This window comes from Urocitellus parryii, chromosome 11 (genome assembly GCF_045843805.1).
Source record: "Urocitellus parryii isolate mUroPar1 chromosome 11, mUroPar1.hap1, whole genome shotgun sequence".
NCBI classification, from domain to species: domain Eukaryota; kingdom Metazoa; phylum Chordata; class Mammalia; order Rodentia; family Sciuridae; genus Urocitellus; species Urocitellus parryii.
Window position 1 is genome coordinate 112,040,419 of NC_135541.1, and position 18,970 is coordinate 112,059,388.

Genomic DNA, 18,970 nt, shown 5'->3' on the forward strand with positions numbered 1-18,970 from the left:
AAAGTAAAAATAAATAAATAAAAGAGGGAGGAGTGAGAGAGATGACAGTTCAATTAAGTCTGTGCTGGGACCACTGGGTCTCATTATACCTAATGTCTCAGGCTCGAAAATTAAAACTTAAAAAGTAGGATGGATAGACGACAGTTCGGTGTGTGTGCGCGCATGTGTGTATGTATGTACCTACCACCTGGGGCTCAATTTATGTGCTGGGAAGTAGAGGGGATAGTCACCTCTGTGCCGGGCCTCGAGGTTACCCAGGAGGGCAGACGGCAAGGAGAGCCTTGTGTCAATTTACACTCGAGGGCGACAAGGCAGGGTCCGCGGCCAGGCTATGGCTTTCGGGGAAACAATGCCTAGGGGGTCGCAGCCCGGATTAGACAAGGTCTGACGCCCACCTATCCCCAGCCCCCGACCCAGCATCCCTGTCCGTGACTCTACAGGGTCGGTGTCCGCGGGGTCTCTGGCCCGCCCGCAGACTACACCCTCTCAGGCAGGTGCCCCCGAACCCAGTGCCCAGAGGCCCAGCACGCCGGCGCGCGCCTCACCAGGCGAGTCAGCACGTCCTTCTTGGGGTCCAACACCTTCTGGGTGGACTTCTTCACATCCCCGTGGCTCCTTCGGGAGAACATCCCGCCGCGGGAAGCCTGGGCCCCGCCAGCGGGGCAGGAGCGCCTGCGCCACCGCATAGAGTCACCGCATAGGGTCGGGACCGGCGCGTGTCGCGCGGGCCACTCACCGCGGCGCTCCGGGCCACCACCGCGGCCACCTCTGCCTCAGCTTTGACTCCAGGAAGGAGGGGCAGGCCGGCCCGGTGAGGGGCGGGGGCAGGAAGGCGGTGTCGGTGCGGAACGAACAGCCGGGCCCCGCGGGAGGCGCTGGCCAGCCCCTCAGGCGCGCGCGCGAGTCTCGGACGCTCCTCGCAAGCCAACCTCCCGCTCGCTCAGACCCTCGCGGTGACGCGCCTAGAGCCGGCGTGGCGTGTTCCTCTCGCACGTTGTACTACAAGTCCCGGGAAGCACCGCGAAAAGGCCCTCCAATCAGGGTGGTGTGTCTTCAGCACACTGGGACTCAGTGGGCTACGAGCACGTGGTCCCGCTCAGGGTCTTGCCTCTTTCCTAGTAGGAAGTGAATGTTCCCGGTGCTGTGCAAAGCCACATAAGCAATCCAGTAGCAGAACCAGAAATAGAACTTGAGGGACCTGACTCTCAGGCCAGTAGGCTTTTTAAAGCCAGACGTCTGTTCCCCGGGGCAAGACTTTGAGATGGAAGACGGGCAGGAGATTTCTTACAAGAGAACTGAAGGATTATTTACTGGCATGGGGATCCTCCAAGTTTTGACAGCATTTCAGCTTTTTCAAGCAAGAATTTAAGGCTACTGTTTAGAACCACGTGATTTCCATCCAAATTGGGACAACCAAACTGTTCTTTTCTCCTCCAGTTGAACAGTAGCTTAAGGAGAAGCCAGGGATTTACATATCCTTGTATCTCCATCTCTGAGCACAGAATTTAACCTCTACTGGCATTCAGTAAAGCTCATTAAATGAAATGGAATGAAAAGCTAACAATGTAGGACTAGGTTATATTTGTTAAAAGTTTGTAAGATTAATGTTCTCTTTTCTGTCAAAGTTAAACCTGTCGTTTTGAGTTTCCTAGTATATAACAAAATGAGTTTGCTGTTGTAAAACCGAAATTTCATAATGTGTAGTTGGGTGGAGCTACTTTTAAGTTACAAAATGGTTAAAATGTAGCCATTTTCCGTCCCCCAAACATATCTCCCTTTGTCCTCAGTCTTCCAATCATATTGACTATAGTGTAGTAGTGATCAAATCATAAGTGTAGCCCTTCCCCCTGCCCTCTCCAATTCTAAATTAGTCAATTGGGTAATCTGTAACCCTGAACTACTCCTATCAGAGTAAAAGGCTGTGCTGCCTTAAGGATAAAAAGCTGGGCAGACTGTTGGGAAAAGTGTAAACAGCAGCGTACCCCAGAGAGAAACCCCAACATGGCGTCTAAGGACTTCTTCTTCCTACCTTCTTCTCTGCAGTGGAGCGAAAAGTTCCCGCCCTTGTGAATTCTCCCGCCGGCGCTAATTTTAAACCTCGCTGGCGGGAACCTTAGCCCCAATGAGAACTAATTCCTGGGCGCGGGAACTGATATCTGGAAGAGCTTGCCAATAAGCGGGTATCCTGCCATTTATCTAAGCCCTGCCATCTCCCCTTTACTTCTATATAAGCACACAGCTTTTTGCAATAAAATTGGAATTCTCCCGCGAAGTGTCTTTGCGTGGGGATCCTTTCACAGACTTCCTGCCCAGTGTACTTGCTTGTCAGATTTTTCTTGGTAGCACACCCTCCTGCAGAAGTAAAGTTTGCCTTACTGAGTGACTTTTGAGTATGTGTCTGATTTCTTGTGGCACCCCAATATTTCTAACAATTTCTCTATTTTTGGAATTGTCCAAATAGCATTGATAGAACAGGGACATATTAATAGAAAGGAATAGGGGGTTGAGATTGTGGTCAATTGTAGAGCACCTGCCTAGCACATGGGAGGCGCTGGGTTCTATCCTCAGCCCCACATAAAAAAATTAAAAATAAATTAAATTCATGCTTATTTTAAAAAATACAAAGGAATATTGCTCAACAATAAAAAGGAACAGAATACTGATAAATGCAACAACATGGATGAATCTCATAGACCCAGAGATGGAATTTCCATGCTCAGGAAGATGGCAGGGCTGCCCTATCAGCCTGAGTCCCCAGATGACATCATAGGTCAAAGCCAGAAACTCTACAAAATTGTTACAAGGGAGAGAAATTATGTTCACTCTTGAACCAAACAAGGACCTTTGTTACATCAGGTTAGGTTGTACCCTATTACAGACAGGAAACAGTGTTTACTGTCCCATTCCTTTGGAAGATAGTATCTTTCCTTATACTCACTGAAAAAAAAAATAAAATGACTTATCTTAAAGGATTCTGGTTTTTTTTTTTTTTTAGAGAGAGAGGAGAGAGAAAGAGAGAAATTTTAATATTTTTTTTTTTTTTTTAGTTTTTCGGCGGAAACAACATTTTTGGTTGTATGTGGTGCTGAGGATCGAACCCGGGCCGCACGCATTCCAGGCGAGTGCGCTACCGCTTGAGCCACATCCCCAGCCCGGATTCTATTTTTCTATCACAAATCAAGCTGTCATTATCATCAAACATTTATTGAGTACCTACAAGGTGAAAGCATGATTCTAAGCCTTGAGGATAAAAGATGTTTATGATACAACTCCCCTGATCTCCAAAGCTTCCAATCTATTTGAGGAGGCTAAGCAACTAGACAAAGGAAGGAATAAATGATAGTACAGTAAACATGTGACACTGTCAAAACTTGTTAGTGCCAGAAACAGGCGTCTCTGCATATAGATTCATCTCACCCATCATACTTACTAATGAAAATGTAGAACTCCAAATCTTCTCTTAAAAATTAAGAAACATGTACTATGCTGCTGCTGATGATGATACTTTTTCACACACATATATATATTGCATGTGTCTCTTTATTTTTTGTTTTCCTCTCAAAAATCATTCCTGCTGAATTATAAACTCTTTGAGGAAATCACCTACTTTGAAGGTAATTCTTTGTCTCTGGAGTTTCAGAGTATCAAGTATTTTGCAGACAATTAAGTGCTATTGAATAAATGACCCACTTTAATCAATAAGTGAGGGAAACCAAGTCAAGAGTTTAAAACTTGCAATGCAAATTAAAACTACCATGAAATACCATTAGAATCAGAAAAAAAAAATCCCCACACATGTTTGGCAACACATTCAGGTGGTAAAGCTATAGAGAAACACAGCAGTTAGTATTGCCAAAAGGTCAGTCCTTGTCCCTGAAGCCAATCCAATAACAAGGACATGGTTTTGAGAAAAAGGAAAAAGAAGTTTTATTGCTTTTCTAGCAAAGGAGAAACACAGGGGACCCCTGTCCCAGAGGCTGTGGTTCTGCTCATCAGCAGGAACAGGGGGCTTTTAAAGAGGTGATTCAGAGAAAATGAAATTAGGGAGGAATGATCAGAAAGGAGAAGATCAGGAAAAAGACTATCAGGAAGGAGAAAGTTAGGCAGGAGAAGGTCAGGGAGCAGAAGGTTGGGAAAAAGAAAAAAAAATGTAAGTTTCAAAGCCACAAGGGATATAGTCAAGCATCAAGTGAACCCCTGTTACATTAGGACTGTAAAACAGTACAATCCATATGGAGGGAAGTTTGGCAAAATTGCATTTTATTTGCCCTTTGACCCAGAAATTCTATTTCCAAGAATTGACCCTGAAGATAGATCTCCACAAATATAAAACCAATCGTGGAAGGTTATTCTTTCCAGAAATTTTTGTATAGTCAATTTAGTAGATTGAATAGTGCCCCCTCCACAAGAGATATGCCTATGTCCTAAACCCCAGAATGTATGAAACCTTATTTGGGGTGTGTGTGGGGGCATCTTTTCAAATGTAATTACATTAAGGATCTCAAGATAAGATAATCCTGGATTATTTGAATGAGCCTAATCAAGAGTCCATGGAAAAATAGAAAACAAAGAAACAAGAGAGAAGGTCATGTGAAGCCCAAGGCAGAGACTGGATTTATGCATCCGCAAACCAAGAAACTCCTGGACCACCAACATCTTGTCTAGCTTGAAGGAGTTCCTTATGACCAAATATGGGTTGATTTGATCATCAAAAAGAATAATACTGACTGATGATAAAACTCAAATAAATAAAAATTCAGGAATCTGTAATATCATTCAAAAGAACATATTGTCATTATAGTAGGCAGTGTTTCAGGCTGATTGTGTGTGCGAGCACACGCGCGCGCGCACACACACACACACACACAGACACACACACACACACAGTCCTCAGTAACAAATGGGAAAATATATTGAGAAACCAGCCTCTACCTCAGAACAAAGCCTGTTGAGGAAGGGGGCGTAACTCTTGTCCTTGGAAAGACCTACAGAGCACTCCTAAGCACCTACCCACCCTGCAGAGTTGTTTATCTACAAATAACAGGAGAGATCTGTGGAGCCAGGTGTCCCTGACTCAGTTAGGCTAGGTGAGGACCCATAGCAACCCCCTAGCATGAGACAAGGAAAATACCTGGGATGCCAGATGACTCTCCCAGTAGTTTATGGTGGTTGATAACCTGTTGGGAAACCTTGTAGTTCAGCATGTACTCCCCTCGTGGTTTCAACCAATCAGTTCAAAGGAATCCCCCTCTTGTACTAACCAATCACCCCTACCCAACTTGTTCCCACCAGTGAATGTGCTAATCATGTTTTAGAGTTGTTTTATGATTTTCCCTCGGTGTGTGATGATTTACTAAGAGATGCTATGATGTACGTAAAGTCCCTGCCTTCCCCAAAGAGTGTATAAAACTGCTGCAAACCCTGGGTTGGGGCCTCTCAGCGTCACCAGTTGCTGTGTGTGCATGGAGACCCAGCTAGCTCGCAATAAACACCTCTTTGCTGCTTACATCAATCTTGGTCTCTGGTGGTCTTTTGGGAGTCCCGAATTCAAGCACAACAATATCTGAATTAGGTGTGGGTTTCCAGATCTCAGCCAGGGAAAAGTTTCCATACCAGGAAAGTAGCCTGCTTTCCTGATAATACCAAATTGGACTTGGTTGTTTGGGAAATCAGTGATCATGACTAAGTAAGCAAAATGGGATGGGAGACCATGAAGGTCCAAAGAATAAATAGAAACTCATTAATTCCTGACATCCAGAGTCAAATTTTAAACTTCTTGTTCTTGTATACTACTTACATAAATTCGAACCAAGAGTTATTGATCAATTACTATGGCTAAATTGTAATCATAGCTTTGAATCTTCCCATTCTTTTCTATGTACTGAAAATTGGTCTTCCCAGGATCTATGTTAAAACTGCAACTCATGTAATCATTAATATTAAATATTTTTCAGATAATTCTGCAGTTCACTATTGCTGGGCTTATGTCTATCACAGGGCACATTCAATAAATATATATTAAGTGAATGCAGTTTGTCACTTTTTTATTCATAAATATTTTCAGCACAGTTTAGGTACATGTCCAATATGATGTTTTTAATTTAACTGAAGTATTATGCACCCAAATATTAAAATTTTATCCTTATTTTCTTCAACTTTTTCTAAAATATACTTAAAAGTTTCTATTTTATTAAACAGATTATTCATTATTTATCTTCCACCTCAGTCCAGCCCCCTCTGTCTCTTCCTAAATTGAGTTTTTTGTTGCTGTTGTTGTTTGTTTGTTTTGTTTTTTGGGAGAGTGGGGGGTTGGTGCTGGAGATTGAGTCCAGGTGCGCTTAACCACTGAGCCACATTCCCATCTCAATACCTTTATTTATTTATTTTTCTGTGGTGCTAAGGATCGAATCCAGGGCCTTGCACGTGCTCTACCACTGAGCCATAACCCCAGCCCCCCTCCCCACCCATCTCTTTTTAATATTTTATTTAGAGACGGGGTCTCACTGAGTTGTTTAGAGCCTCACTAAGTTGCTGAGGCTGACTTTGAACTTGTAATCCTCCTGCCTCAGCCTCCTGAGCTTCCTAAATTGTTGCTATTGCTATAAAAGCAAAGGAAAAATGCCTGGAAGACTCTTTCCATCTAATTCCAACCAACTCTTGTCCACACAGTCAATCTTTGCTAGTAGAGATTATTCCTTTGCCTTTTTAATTTCAATAATTGGAATCATTATAGATGTTTAGTTGGCTAGCACTGTGATTTCTGGATAACTTAAGTTACCATAAAAACAAACTTATCCTAAAACTTTATTTCCTGGTTTTTCATTTATCAAAGACTTTTTTTGGATTCTGAGGATTTACTTTCACAGAGTGACTAAAATATCATGTGCTCTCATGTTAACCCTAATTATCATTAATATTATATTAATTTGAGAGTGTGGGAAAATTTAGCTTTTAGCCACACATTTGCCCATCAGAGATGATCACTGTGTCTGTTCTCAGAAGTAACATCACTTAACAACTCAGCCACAATGTGAATCCTAATTTAGATGCTAATGCCACAAAAAGCCAAGCCCTGGTAGACCCACAAGACAGAGAACCTGCTTTTATTGATACAGGCCCTTTGCATTCTTATTTTCAAAAACAACATAAACCTACAATCTAATAAATTCCAGCATTTCCTTGTGTTAGCTCTCATCCTAAAATTTTACTTAATCTCTGTTTAATATGCATATTGTGCCCCTGCAAATCTACACCTACCTAAAATTTCTAAGAAAGGATGACAGTGCTTCATAGGAAGGAAATATAAAACTCAATGCATAAAGAACAAGAAACCCCAATGTCTCTGTTTTCCAGATGATATATAACTGTATACATTAAAAAACATATTTTTTTCTCTTCCAGAAATATTTCCTATTATTATTTTCTAATGGAAAACTATTGGTTTCTTCTCCTTCCAAATATCTGTCAAGAAGAGAGATTTAATACTTAGCTTTAAACTTGACTATAAATCATTTTGTATGAGAATTTCACTTAAAGACAGACAAAAAAGATTCCGTAAATGTACTAGCCATTTTGATATGTCTGATGGATACCTGATAACAATGTAATGCCTAAAGTGAAAGACACTCAATCATTTTTCTAAATTTATTCAAGCAGATGTTTTCACAGATGTGCATTTTAACTATGCATTTTAACTATTAGGTCATCTGCTTTGGATATATTTTCATTTTTTTCCTGGGGGCAGGGGTTGTCAGGGATTGAACTCAGGGGCTCTGGACCACTGAACCACATCCCTAGCCCTGTTTTGTACTTTATTTAGAGACAGGGCCTCACTGAGTTGCTTTAGTGTCTCACTGTTGCTGAGGCTGGCCTTGAAACTACAATCCTCCTTCCTCAGCCTCCTGAGCCGCTAGGATTATAGGCATGTGCCACCACACCCAGTTTATATTTTTATTTTTTATAACTGAAACAGAATTAACATTTAAGCATTGACTCATGATGTTGACACAAAAACATTAGAAAAATATAAACCTGAAGGTAAATACCATAAGAACTTGCAAATGGTTAAAAAAAATTTTTTTTAAATAATAATGTTGGAAAATCAGAAGTCATGGAAACTGTCTAAATAGTAAATAAAATTCAGAGGTTTTGATTGTTAGTTAGTACTAGGGATTGAATTCAGTTCCTCATTTATGCTAAATATGCACTCTACCACTCTACCCATAACTCTAGAAAACTTAAATACAAGATAATGTCCAAAGGTTAGAGAGAGCTGAAATTGTTTACAATGAGAAGTCTGCAAAACATTTGCTCATTACTTCACATCTGTCCCCAAAGACAAAGCACCACCATTGGGCTTAATACCGCATCAGATTTACTCCTTAATTTAGAACTGAGTGTTTGATTTTTTTTTTTTAAGTGAATGGAACTTTTAGAATGTCAACAAAAACCAAACACAATGGAGAGATTCATCACACTGTTTTACTTGGTAATTCCTATAATTTTCTAGAAGAATATAAATCTCAAAGTAATTATTGGGAAACATAATAATTTTGGGGAAACATGACACAAGAATATAGATTCTTTTTCTAACCCACATAAATATGTTCTAAATTGAGACTACATTTACCTGGTATTTCAGACAGGATCTTTAATTGTGAGTAACAGAAATTGACTGACTATGTAGGCAAAATGTGATTCATGGAAGAATGTCAGGCTCAAAAAAATTAATGGAGATGCAGGCTTCGGAAATAATTTGAAAATTATTAATGTTACGTGCTTGGTCCTTAGTTGGGAGGTGGTGGAAAATTTAAGAGGTGGGGCCTCATGAGAAATCTTCTGGTCACTGGGGCATGCCTCCAAAGGGGATATTGGAACCCCAGCCCTTTTCTCTTCCTTTCATGACCTGGCTATGAGGTGAATGGTTTTGCCATGTACTCCTACCGTGATGTGCTGCCTTGCCACAGACCCCAAAGCAATGGGTCAACCAATCATGGACTGAAACCTCCAAAACTGTGAGTAAAAATAAGCCTTTTCTCTTCATAAGCTTATTACCTCAGATTTTTTTTTTTTATAAGAACAGAAAGCTGGGGCTGGAACTGTAGCTCAGTGGTAGAGCACTTGCCTTGCATGTGTGAGGTACTGGGTTCGATCCTCAGCACCACATAAAAATGAATAAATAAAGATATTGCACCAACTGCAACTAGAAGAAGAAGAAGAGGAGGAGGAGAAAGCTAACATACTCCCTTATATTCTAAAAATTTTTTTTCCATGGTGCTGAAGATCAAACCTAGAGCCTCATATGTGCTAAGCAATCGGTTTACCACCAAGTCATCCCTGCTAGCTGTGCAATCTTAAAATGGTGACAATTCTTCAAGTCTTAGTTTTCTACAGTATGAAAGGAAGATAAACTTGCATTAGGCTATTTATTCTAAACATTGAATGAGCCCAAAAATAATTAAACACAATTCCCAGTACAAATTTTGTTTTCCTCTTTTTCCCCACTTCCCGGAAAATACGAACAAAGCAATTTCTATTAGCTAATATTGTCCACTGTTGCTCACTTTATTTAAAAATGTGTTGAATGGGAGGGAATTATACAGCTGTGGTTTCCCATACTTTTACATAGCTCACACTGGATACCTGCAGAACAGGTTGAAGCAATGTCTCAGAAGCCTTTGCTTCCCACATATTTTATTTACACTCCTTGGCAAGGAGAGATATTTCACTGATATCCCCCATTGTACCAGGTAAAATACTTGCTTATTTCTGGACCATACATGATACTAGATTAATACAGCTGACCAAAGATTTGTGGACCTATGTGTGACTCAGTGTTTTGTTCCAGGCTGTATTTTATCTCTTCTGGTTACCATAAAAACAAACCCATGAATAAGTGTTTCGGTCCTTTCAAACATTGATGTGATAACTCAGATGATTGTAAATCAGATTATGTATAATTCAGATTAATAACTTCAGTTATAGCTATGGTATAACTATATTTATAGTATAGTACAGATATATAGAATAGTTATAGTAGAAACATTGAAGAAATGTTCGGAGACTAAACAGTTTGGTGTGAACAGTCTATCCAAAATGGGTCAATTGACATTTTTCTCTATCACTTAAATGTTAATTTTAAAATCAAAAGAACAGACCTTTTCCTTTGAGCATCTTCACAATCAGATTTTGTTCACTTATTCATTACAGCTCAATGGTAGAGCTCTCCTTTTCATGCAGAAGGGCCTGGGTTTGATCCCTAGCAACACACACACACACACACACACACACACACACACACCATGGGATTCAATGTATTGTTTATATGATTTATATGTCTTTTGCTTTGGAAAGTGAAATCCTAAAAAAAATAGCAACTGTATTTAACTGACTTAAATATGTTACATGTTAAGTTGAAACTTAGTTGGAAAATGCCAGTAAATTTAAAACTTTTGCTGGCAATCTTGACCCAAGAAACTGAGCAGACATTCTTGTTTTTTTTTTTTTTTTTCCCAATCCCTTCTGCACTCACCTGTATCTCTGAAGACATTGTGTACACCTGTGACTCTCTGGCCAAAGGTTTTTTGTTGTTGTTGTTGTTGTTGTTTTCAACAAGGGAGAGTATTTGGTCCATGCACAAGGCAAGCTGAACATACCAAGGGTTAATGCTTTCAGAAGCAGCTCTCAACCAATGGCAGACCAGGGAGTTGATAGGAAAAAAAATCCCAGTTCCTTCACCTTTGGGGAAAGAGAACTGAAGAATTAGCTCTACAGCATCCTATTCTGGGGTCCCAGTGAGATTGATTGACTGCCAGTTGCTCATATGGTTATAGTTGTCTCTTGGTATCTGAAAAAGGTTAATTCTAGTACCTCCTGTGGATACCCAAATCCAAAGATGGCACAAATTGTTGATTCATTTTTTCTATAGGTGAATATTTAGCTCTGCTAATATTTTTGCTTGCAGCTCATGCTATAACAAATATTCCTGCCCATACCTAGTGTGCATGCATATATATGTGGCTGTTAGGATATTTATATGAGATGGGGCTTGCTGGTTACAAAACACCAAATCTCTAATAGTGGTCACCTCAGTGTTGGGATGGTCATAGAGGATCTTTGGAAGAAACGTGATCACTCATTGACTTGTCATTGACATTCATAATGTCTATGCTTCTTTGTATTTCTGAAATATATTGTTCATGATTTTAAAATATGTAATCTACTCTTTGAATCAGGCCAGATATAAACCTTTTCTGGAACTAGTTTTGTTGCTTTTACTGGCTAAAATTTTCTCTCAAGCATGCTATAATGATGGATGTGTCCAAGAAGCATGTACTGAAGAAATACAGATTCAGTTTTGCGCAAATTTAGCAAATATATCAATAGAAATAAAAATGAGTTGTTTGTGGCCAATATGAAGTTTTTCTCTCACTTTAAGCTTTTCTTTTCCTCCCAACTTTTAAAGAAAATCTGTATTCAGAATATTGATTTATGCACCATCCTCACTTCTTGGAGAATTCAGGACACTGAAACTGAGCTGCTCCATGAAAAAAAATGTTCAGGTTCATTTCAGGTTCTCATCCTTTGTTATTTCAAGTCAATTAAAAATAGTTGGCCAGGAAAGTCACTCAGGATCTGGCTTGCTCTGTCTTACTTGATTAAAATAATAGTAGATTAATTTGGCTTGTGTGATTCCTTTTCATCTCTTTATTTTTGCTGGAAATTAGATTAAATGGCTATTATTCCTTTCTCCCTTCTAATCAGTTGCCTTTGAGCCAAAAATCACTTTCATCAACTTGAAGTGATTGCACACAAGGTTTCTGAATAAACTAGCGCTGGTTTCCCCTCACTTCCTCACCCAAAATTCCATCTGTAAAGCTATATCTCAAAAATAGAAAATGAGCACAGTGACCATGTGAGTTTCCATGAGCAGGAGTCGGGGCTATGATTCAGCTGTTTTTTGGGCACTGATTACCTAATCAAGGCAGTAACAACTCTGCTGCTATTTTGAGGTGTACCCTGAAGAATAACTTTTTTTTCTCTTTTTGAGTGTTCCCTCTAGTTTAGAGATCTCAAAGTGTTTTAAAATATTATATGAGATCTGAAGGCACTTCTACGTCTGCAGATACCAGGCCATTAACAATTTGTCTTTACTAAATTAGAAATAATACTTTAAAAAATACTAACAGCTGGGGTTGGAGGTGTAGATCAGTGATAAAGTGCTTGGTCCTGGGTTCACTCCCCAACACTACACACACACACACACATACACACACACACACACACACACACACACACACATATATATATATATACACACACAAATACTAACAGATAAAATTCAGTAAGTTCATAATATGTGTGAGGCACTATCTCTAAGTGTTTTCTTATATGATCTCATTTAATACACACAGTGTCACTGTGAAGTAGACTATAATTATTCCAGTTGCACAGATGAGGAGACTGAGATCCAGAGAAGTAAAGTAATTTGCCTAAAGTTATATGGCTAATAAGTGCTAGGGCTGGGTTTTAAACTCAAACAGCCTGGCTCTTTCCTCTGTCTTTTGAGCTCCTCTGCTCTACTGAGGCTCAGGACCTCATTGTTACAGAGTAATTGAATGGTCATCTTCTTGTGAAGCCTTTGTTAATTACTACTTTTCTAGGGGAAAAAATGTTTTAATTCTTTATTCAAGACCCCTCTTTAGATTATTGGCAATTCATTCAAGAATCCCATTTTCCCCACCTTCCAGGCTACCTTTGAAGTGCAAGCCAAGAGTATTAGAGGAGACAAAATATAAAGTTGCTGCCTCTGAAGCAGAAATAAGGGCCATATAGAGATCAAATGTTAGGGGGGAAAAAGACAAATTTATTTATCAGCTGTTCTTGGGGTGGCTTTGGGTTAGAAATAATGTAAAATTTTCTGTTGTAGAATAAAAAGATAAGAACACATAGAGGAGTAACCACTGGAATGGATGCTATAAATATGCTTCTTTAAGAAACTTTATCCAAACGATATTTTTTTTTTTTTTTTCTCTAGCGAAAGCATCTTCTTCTGACAAGGCTGAGTAGTAGAGGATCTAACCTTCTCATATGAAATCCCAGTGTGGAGCTAGTGGGTGAACATCTGAAAACTTGTGTTTTTATGATTTGGATCTTAAATGTCCCTTAAAAGCTCATGTGTTGAAGGCACGGTCTCCAGCCAACGGGGCTATTGATGATAGAGTCTAGCTGGAGGAAGCATGCCTTTGAAGGACACATTGGAATTCTAGTCCCTTTCTCTCCTTTTCTTTTCAGTTGCCATGTACTAAGCAGCTTTGTTCCAACATGCTCCCCACCATGACGTTCTGCCTCACAACAAGCCCAAGGGCGATGGAACCAGCCAACCATGGACTGAAACCTCTGAAACTAGGAGCCAAAATAAACCTTTCCGCCTTTTAAGTTGTTTATCTCAGGTGCCTTGTCACCGTGATGCAAAGTGGACTAACACACTTGTGCTTAGTGCTGCAGTCCACTTAGGAGGAACTTCTGCTAATGAGCACCATCACTTTTAGCAGTAAAACCATCCTATAGCCCACAAAGTTCTTTCCCTTATCTAAATTCTACTCGGTCCATCCCAGTTTCCTTTATTTCTTTAGAACCTTCCCTCTTTGAAGTTTTGTATTTGCTGTTACCTTGGCTGGAAATGGGGGTCCCAGCTCTGCATCTCCATCTTCCTATTCCCCAGTCTCCATTTCAACCTTCCTACCTATAGGGGCCTTTCTGGATCCCGGGATGAAAGGATTGCTCAGCTACCTCCATGCCTCTGACATCAACAGGCTTTATTTTCCTCAGTGGACTTTTTGAAATCTGAAATGATCCTATTTAATTTGGTGCAGATGACTCTGCAACGAAAGCTATCTCCATAACGGGAGCTCCCTGAGGGCCAGGCTACTGTTTTTATTTATTGCTGTCAAGAGCACCTGGCATGTAAAGGGCAATCAGTCAATATGTGTTAACAACTAAACTCCATCTGTCCATGGCAATCTTGGCATGTGAGTTTTCATGTCGGTAATTTTTTGGGGGTTCATTATGGGCTCCTGAGTCTTTTGCGACATGAATATGAACAAAATCTCATCTCCAAAATCACGTAAAATATCCATCAACATGGAAAAGGATGAGCAAACAGTACATTCATATCATGGGCAATAAGAATGAGAGAAATGATGAAAAAAAATTCTATACCTTGTTTTGGGTACACAGGTATATACATTTTTCAAAGAGCACCCAACTGGATATTGAAGAACCTTGTATTTTTGGGGACTGGGAATGTAGCTTTGCATTTGTCTAGCATACGTAAAGCCCTGGGTTGAATCTCCAGCATTTGCAGGGGTTGGGGGTGGTAAATAATGTGTACTTTGTTGTATGTAAAAAATAAGCTATTTTTGAAAGTCCACTTTTAACAATACCAGGGTGAAACACTGAGATAAAGCAATATCCTTAATCTGAAAGAGGAATTAAAATTTCCAGAGTGTATATGGAATAAAAATGTAGCAATGTCACTTAAGACTTTCTGCTATGACTCTTAGAAAATTCAACTCAAGCTGGTGTCACAAATGAAAATGGAATTTATTAGTTCATGCATCTAAGAAGTTCAGAACTGGAGTTGGGCTTCAGGGTTCAGGGTTGAGGTCTGATTGGGTCTCCTCAAGTCTCAGCTCTGCTCAGCTTTATCTCTCAGCTAGTTTCCTCCTAGGCCTAGTGGAGCAGGATGGCCATAGCTGTTCTGTGGCTCAGGCAAAAGCCTGGATTGATCCTCACTGTGCCCTGCTAACACTGTAGCAGGGGATGAAAAAAGACCAGATCTTCATGTGAAAGGATGAAGAATATAAGGTTCCCAAAGGAAAATCAAGTACTGACATACAAAATAGAACGAATGACCACGAAAGGGAGCAAAAAGTCACAAAAGACTATTGTAATATGAGAATGAAATGATGGATCAAAGTCCAGCTTCTCATGAACTACTTAAATACCATCATTCACTCTACTGTGTGCCAAGAACATAAATGTTCTGATATCAGTTAACTATCTCCAAGTTGATGGGCTGGGGAATCTTTTGTATAAAGAATGTTTTTAATTGTGTATTCTTTTTTTTTATTGTTGGTGGTTCAAAACATTACATAGTTCTTAATACATCATATTTCACAGTTTGATTCAAGTGGGTTATGAACTCCCAATTTTACCCCATATACAGATTGCTGTATCACATCAGTTACCCTTCCATTGATTGACATATTGCCTTTCTAGTGTCTGATGTATTCTGCTGTCTGTCCTATTCTCTACTATCCCCCCTCCCCTCCCCTCCCCTCCCCTTTTCTCTCTCTACCCCTTCTACTGTAAATCATTTCTTCGATTTGTATTATCTTGTCTTACCCCTCCTTTCCTCTTATATGTCATGGATGTGAGGGCGATCTGGCTGCGACATCTGTCACCCCATTGATCGCCAGGGTTGATTCAGTCACTAACCTCTTGGCAGAACAGTGGCTGGGTGAAGACGCACAGAAATCATTCTGAGGAAGTAACATTTGAATGACTGTCTGTCCCAGGGTTTTCACACACTCACAGCAAAGCCCCAGACCCAAGTATCAGGTCGTCTCTATTTACCCCACAGACAAAGGGGCTTTTCCACTCTCCCTGGTGCTATTTCTTTAGAAGCATTTAAGCTTTTGGAAACACTTTTGATCCTTCATTTTTTAAATCAGAATCACTGCTTTCAAGGAAGCAAAAGAGCATCTGCAGATTCTTTCCTCTCTGGTTTTGACAAAGTTTGACTTTAGTTACTAGTTCAAAAGAGAAAGGTTCTAGTGCTCTTTCCTAAAATACTTAACCAAATGACTGTTAGAGTAATTTATTAGAAAAGCAGAAGTAGACCTTTCATCAAAATTAATTCTGTATGTATATTCCATATATAGTATATAATAAAAATTTACATATAAATATAAAAATAAAATATAATTAACATGAATATTAAATGGTATATAACTATATATGTAAATATCATATAGTGTATGATTATATATAGTTATATAAGTATACATTATATAAAGTGTTATATATGATGTATAATTATATGTAAAATATTATAATATGTAAGATATTATAATAGTGTATAATATATATCATATGTAGGTATGATATATTCTAATGCATAATGTATGGAATTTAAAGAATAGAATACATGTATTACATAATATTAATCTTATATAATATGTATCATGTGTGATATATGAATATATGTAATATATGAATATTATGAATATAAAAATGAATTCTAGAGATGGAAGGAATTAAAAATAAAATGGCAATCATTTTTAAAAGCCAGAAATATACCTAAGCAACTTTAAAAAAAGGACAGTAAGTTAAAGTGTAATGACAAATTGGAAAAATATTTATAATAAATGTAATACGCCACATGTTTCTATTTCTAGGATATGTTGACTTCATTCTAGTTGAGAAAAATTACTAAAATTTCAAGAACAAATGGACAAGCTCTTTTTGACCTACTACACTGCATGGTGACCCCAGTTAACAAAAATATGTGATATATTTCAAAATTCCTTAAAAAATAGATTGTAATCTTATCACAAATAATGACATTGGTGACTTGATAGATATGACAATTCATTTGTTCAGTCTTTCCATGATGTATGCATAGGTCAAAACATTACAATGAATATAATTACTTAATAATGATAAAAAGAAAAATGGGCAAAGGATGTAAACAAAAATTTAGAGAAGAAAATATCAATCTCATTGCCAAAAAGGAACTATAAATTAAACAAAATTAGAATGTTATTTTTCTCCCTTGGAGTTAGCAAAATGGTTTTTAAATGAAAAGTTAAATGAGACACTGATATACTTCTGGTCTGAGTATAAATTAGGATAGCCTTTCCAATAGGAAATTTGGCCTTAAAATAAATTTGTACTCCTTGTCCTTATACTTCTTCAGGTAGAAACCATCTTAAGGAAATAATAGAAAAAAATTGAAATATGTGCATAGATGTCCATCAAAGCACTACTTATATACAGAATGCACAACAAATTATAACTAACTTAAGTGTGTAATGGGAAAATAAAAAGATTACAGGTAATCCATTCAATGGAATATCATATATGTAGCCACTAAAGCTGTTGTACAAATCTATCATGACAAGGGAAATACTAATATTATAATGTTATATTTTTAAAGTAAGACTAGAAAATTGTATGCACAATATGATACAAAATTTATAACTTTATCAACACATGAATGTATTCCAATTCTGCATAATGCAGCAAAAACACAATACAACTACCAAATGTTTACCTGCTCTTTGTAAGGCAATAGTTTTATTCTTAGGGCTGTATCTTTCCAGATTCAATATAATCACATGTATTACTTTTTGTATAATAAAAATTATTTAAAATAGAACAGATAAGAACTTGAATGACATTCTCTTAAATAAACAAAATAATTTTAAAGGTAAAACTTGGCAACTTTCTACCTAGATCATTCAGCTTCTTTATTAAAATGTCTTCTTTTTCAAGTCTATACAGGTCCACAGAGAAAGCTAAACATTTTCAATCAACTTCAGAGAGAAATTAGGTAGACACTAGAGATTTATATTAATCCCTGTTGACAGGAGGTGTCATGACTAACTTCTAACAGAGTAATTAGAGTGTCCTGCTGGGTAATTGCTTCTGTGGTTTAGGTTAGTCTGATTACGTTTGAGTTTTCAGATTTACTCTTTTTGGGGGCGGGGGTTGTTAAGGAGTTTAACATCACTAAAGTTGTGCTGGGTGACTCATTAGATTGCCCTCAACTGGCTTTAATAAGATGAGCACCTACTTAATGTCTGATCTTTGTATACCTGTGACAGCTTTGGTAGGCCTGCTCAGAATCACAGAAGAATCTAATCTACCATTCCTCAAACTTAGGGTGTGGTGGAGGTGGCAAGATCAAGTGCCATGGCTTGGCCCCAAAGGACTATAAAGTGTGAACTGAAAGAAAACACGGAATTAGAGGTGGCCCATTCCATCAGAGATAGAGAAAGCCTACTGTTATGGGCCAAGCTCTATGGGAAATGACCACACAGACTCCATTTTACCATGAAACTCCATGCCATGCAAGAAATGCTTCTCCCCATCAACAGTTGTACCCATCAACAGTTGCTTAATATAGCATGTTTGGCAACACAAAATGGCAATTCTTATATAATGTAAAATTGTTTTCTTTTTGGTTCCCCTTTTTCTTGGACAATGTATCTTGTCAGAAGATGATTGTCTAGATGTTGGTAACCACTTTTTAACTTGTATTCAACTAGGGTTGTTTTGACCCACCTCCCCTTCTGCTTATGATCTGATTTCATGACGTTTGTTTGTGGTCTCCGATTCATAGCAACATCCATTTATGATTAATGTACTGACAGACTTTATTTATGGTATAAAAAGTGTTCTCAAATGCCGGGAGGAGATTGAAGGGTGTAGACTTGCAGCCTGCCCCTTGACCCACCAGCTGGTGAATCCAGACCTCCAGCTGGTAAATAAAGATGGTTCTGTCGCCTGCTTTAAGGTTGACTCAGTAATTTATTGCAATCTCACTATAACACTATAGTGTTGGTTTACATGCAGTAGGTAGGAGATCTTCTTTTCCTTGTTCCTTTGCCTCAGTTTTCCATAAAGGCAGATCCTCAGATTTCAATGAAAGTAATTGATCTGGAAGGTGATTGAAGGAAGCACAGTGGAGGAATGGGAAAGGGAAGAGAAGAAGCCCACATATGGTAAGTCAGTGAGCAGGTTATCAATCCCACTGGAGAGCCACAAGGAACTGTGTTGAACACAACTCATTGTTATTATTGCCCTACTGAGGGGCTAGGAAACTGGGGTATTTACCCAACAATTCCCATCCCTTGGTGGTTGAAGTTGGTGCATTGGACATTAATTCCAACTCCTTGGC

The 18,970-nt window shown here is 38.7% G+C and overlaps 1 protein-coding gene across 1 annotated transcript in view; it reads right to left on the minus strand.

The window, feature by feature from the left end:
• The window catches only part of LOC144249363 (ral GTPase-activating protein subunit alpha-2-like), a 95,037-nt gene extending 94,141 nt beyond the window's left edge, over positions 1 to 896 (minus strand). Inside the window, exon 1 of the mRNA XM_077791594.1 lies at positions 546 to 896. Coding sequence (XP_077647720.1) covers positions 546 to 686 — 141 coding nt within the window. The 5' untranslated portion in view covers positions 687 to 896. The remainder of the gene's footprint in view (positions 1 to 545) is intronic.
• Positions 897 to 18,970: the final 18,074 nt, after the last annotated feature.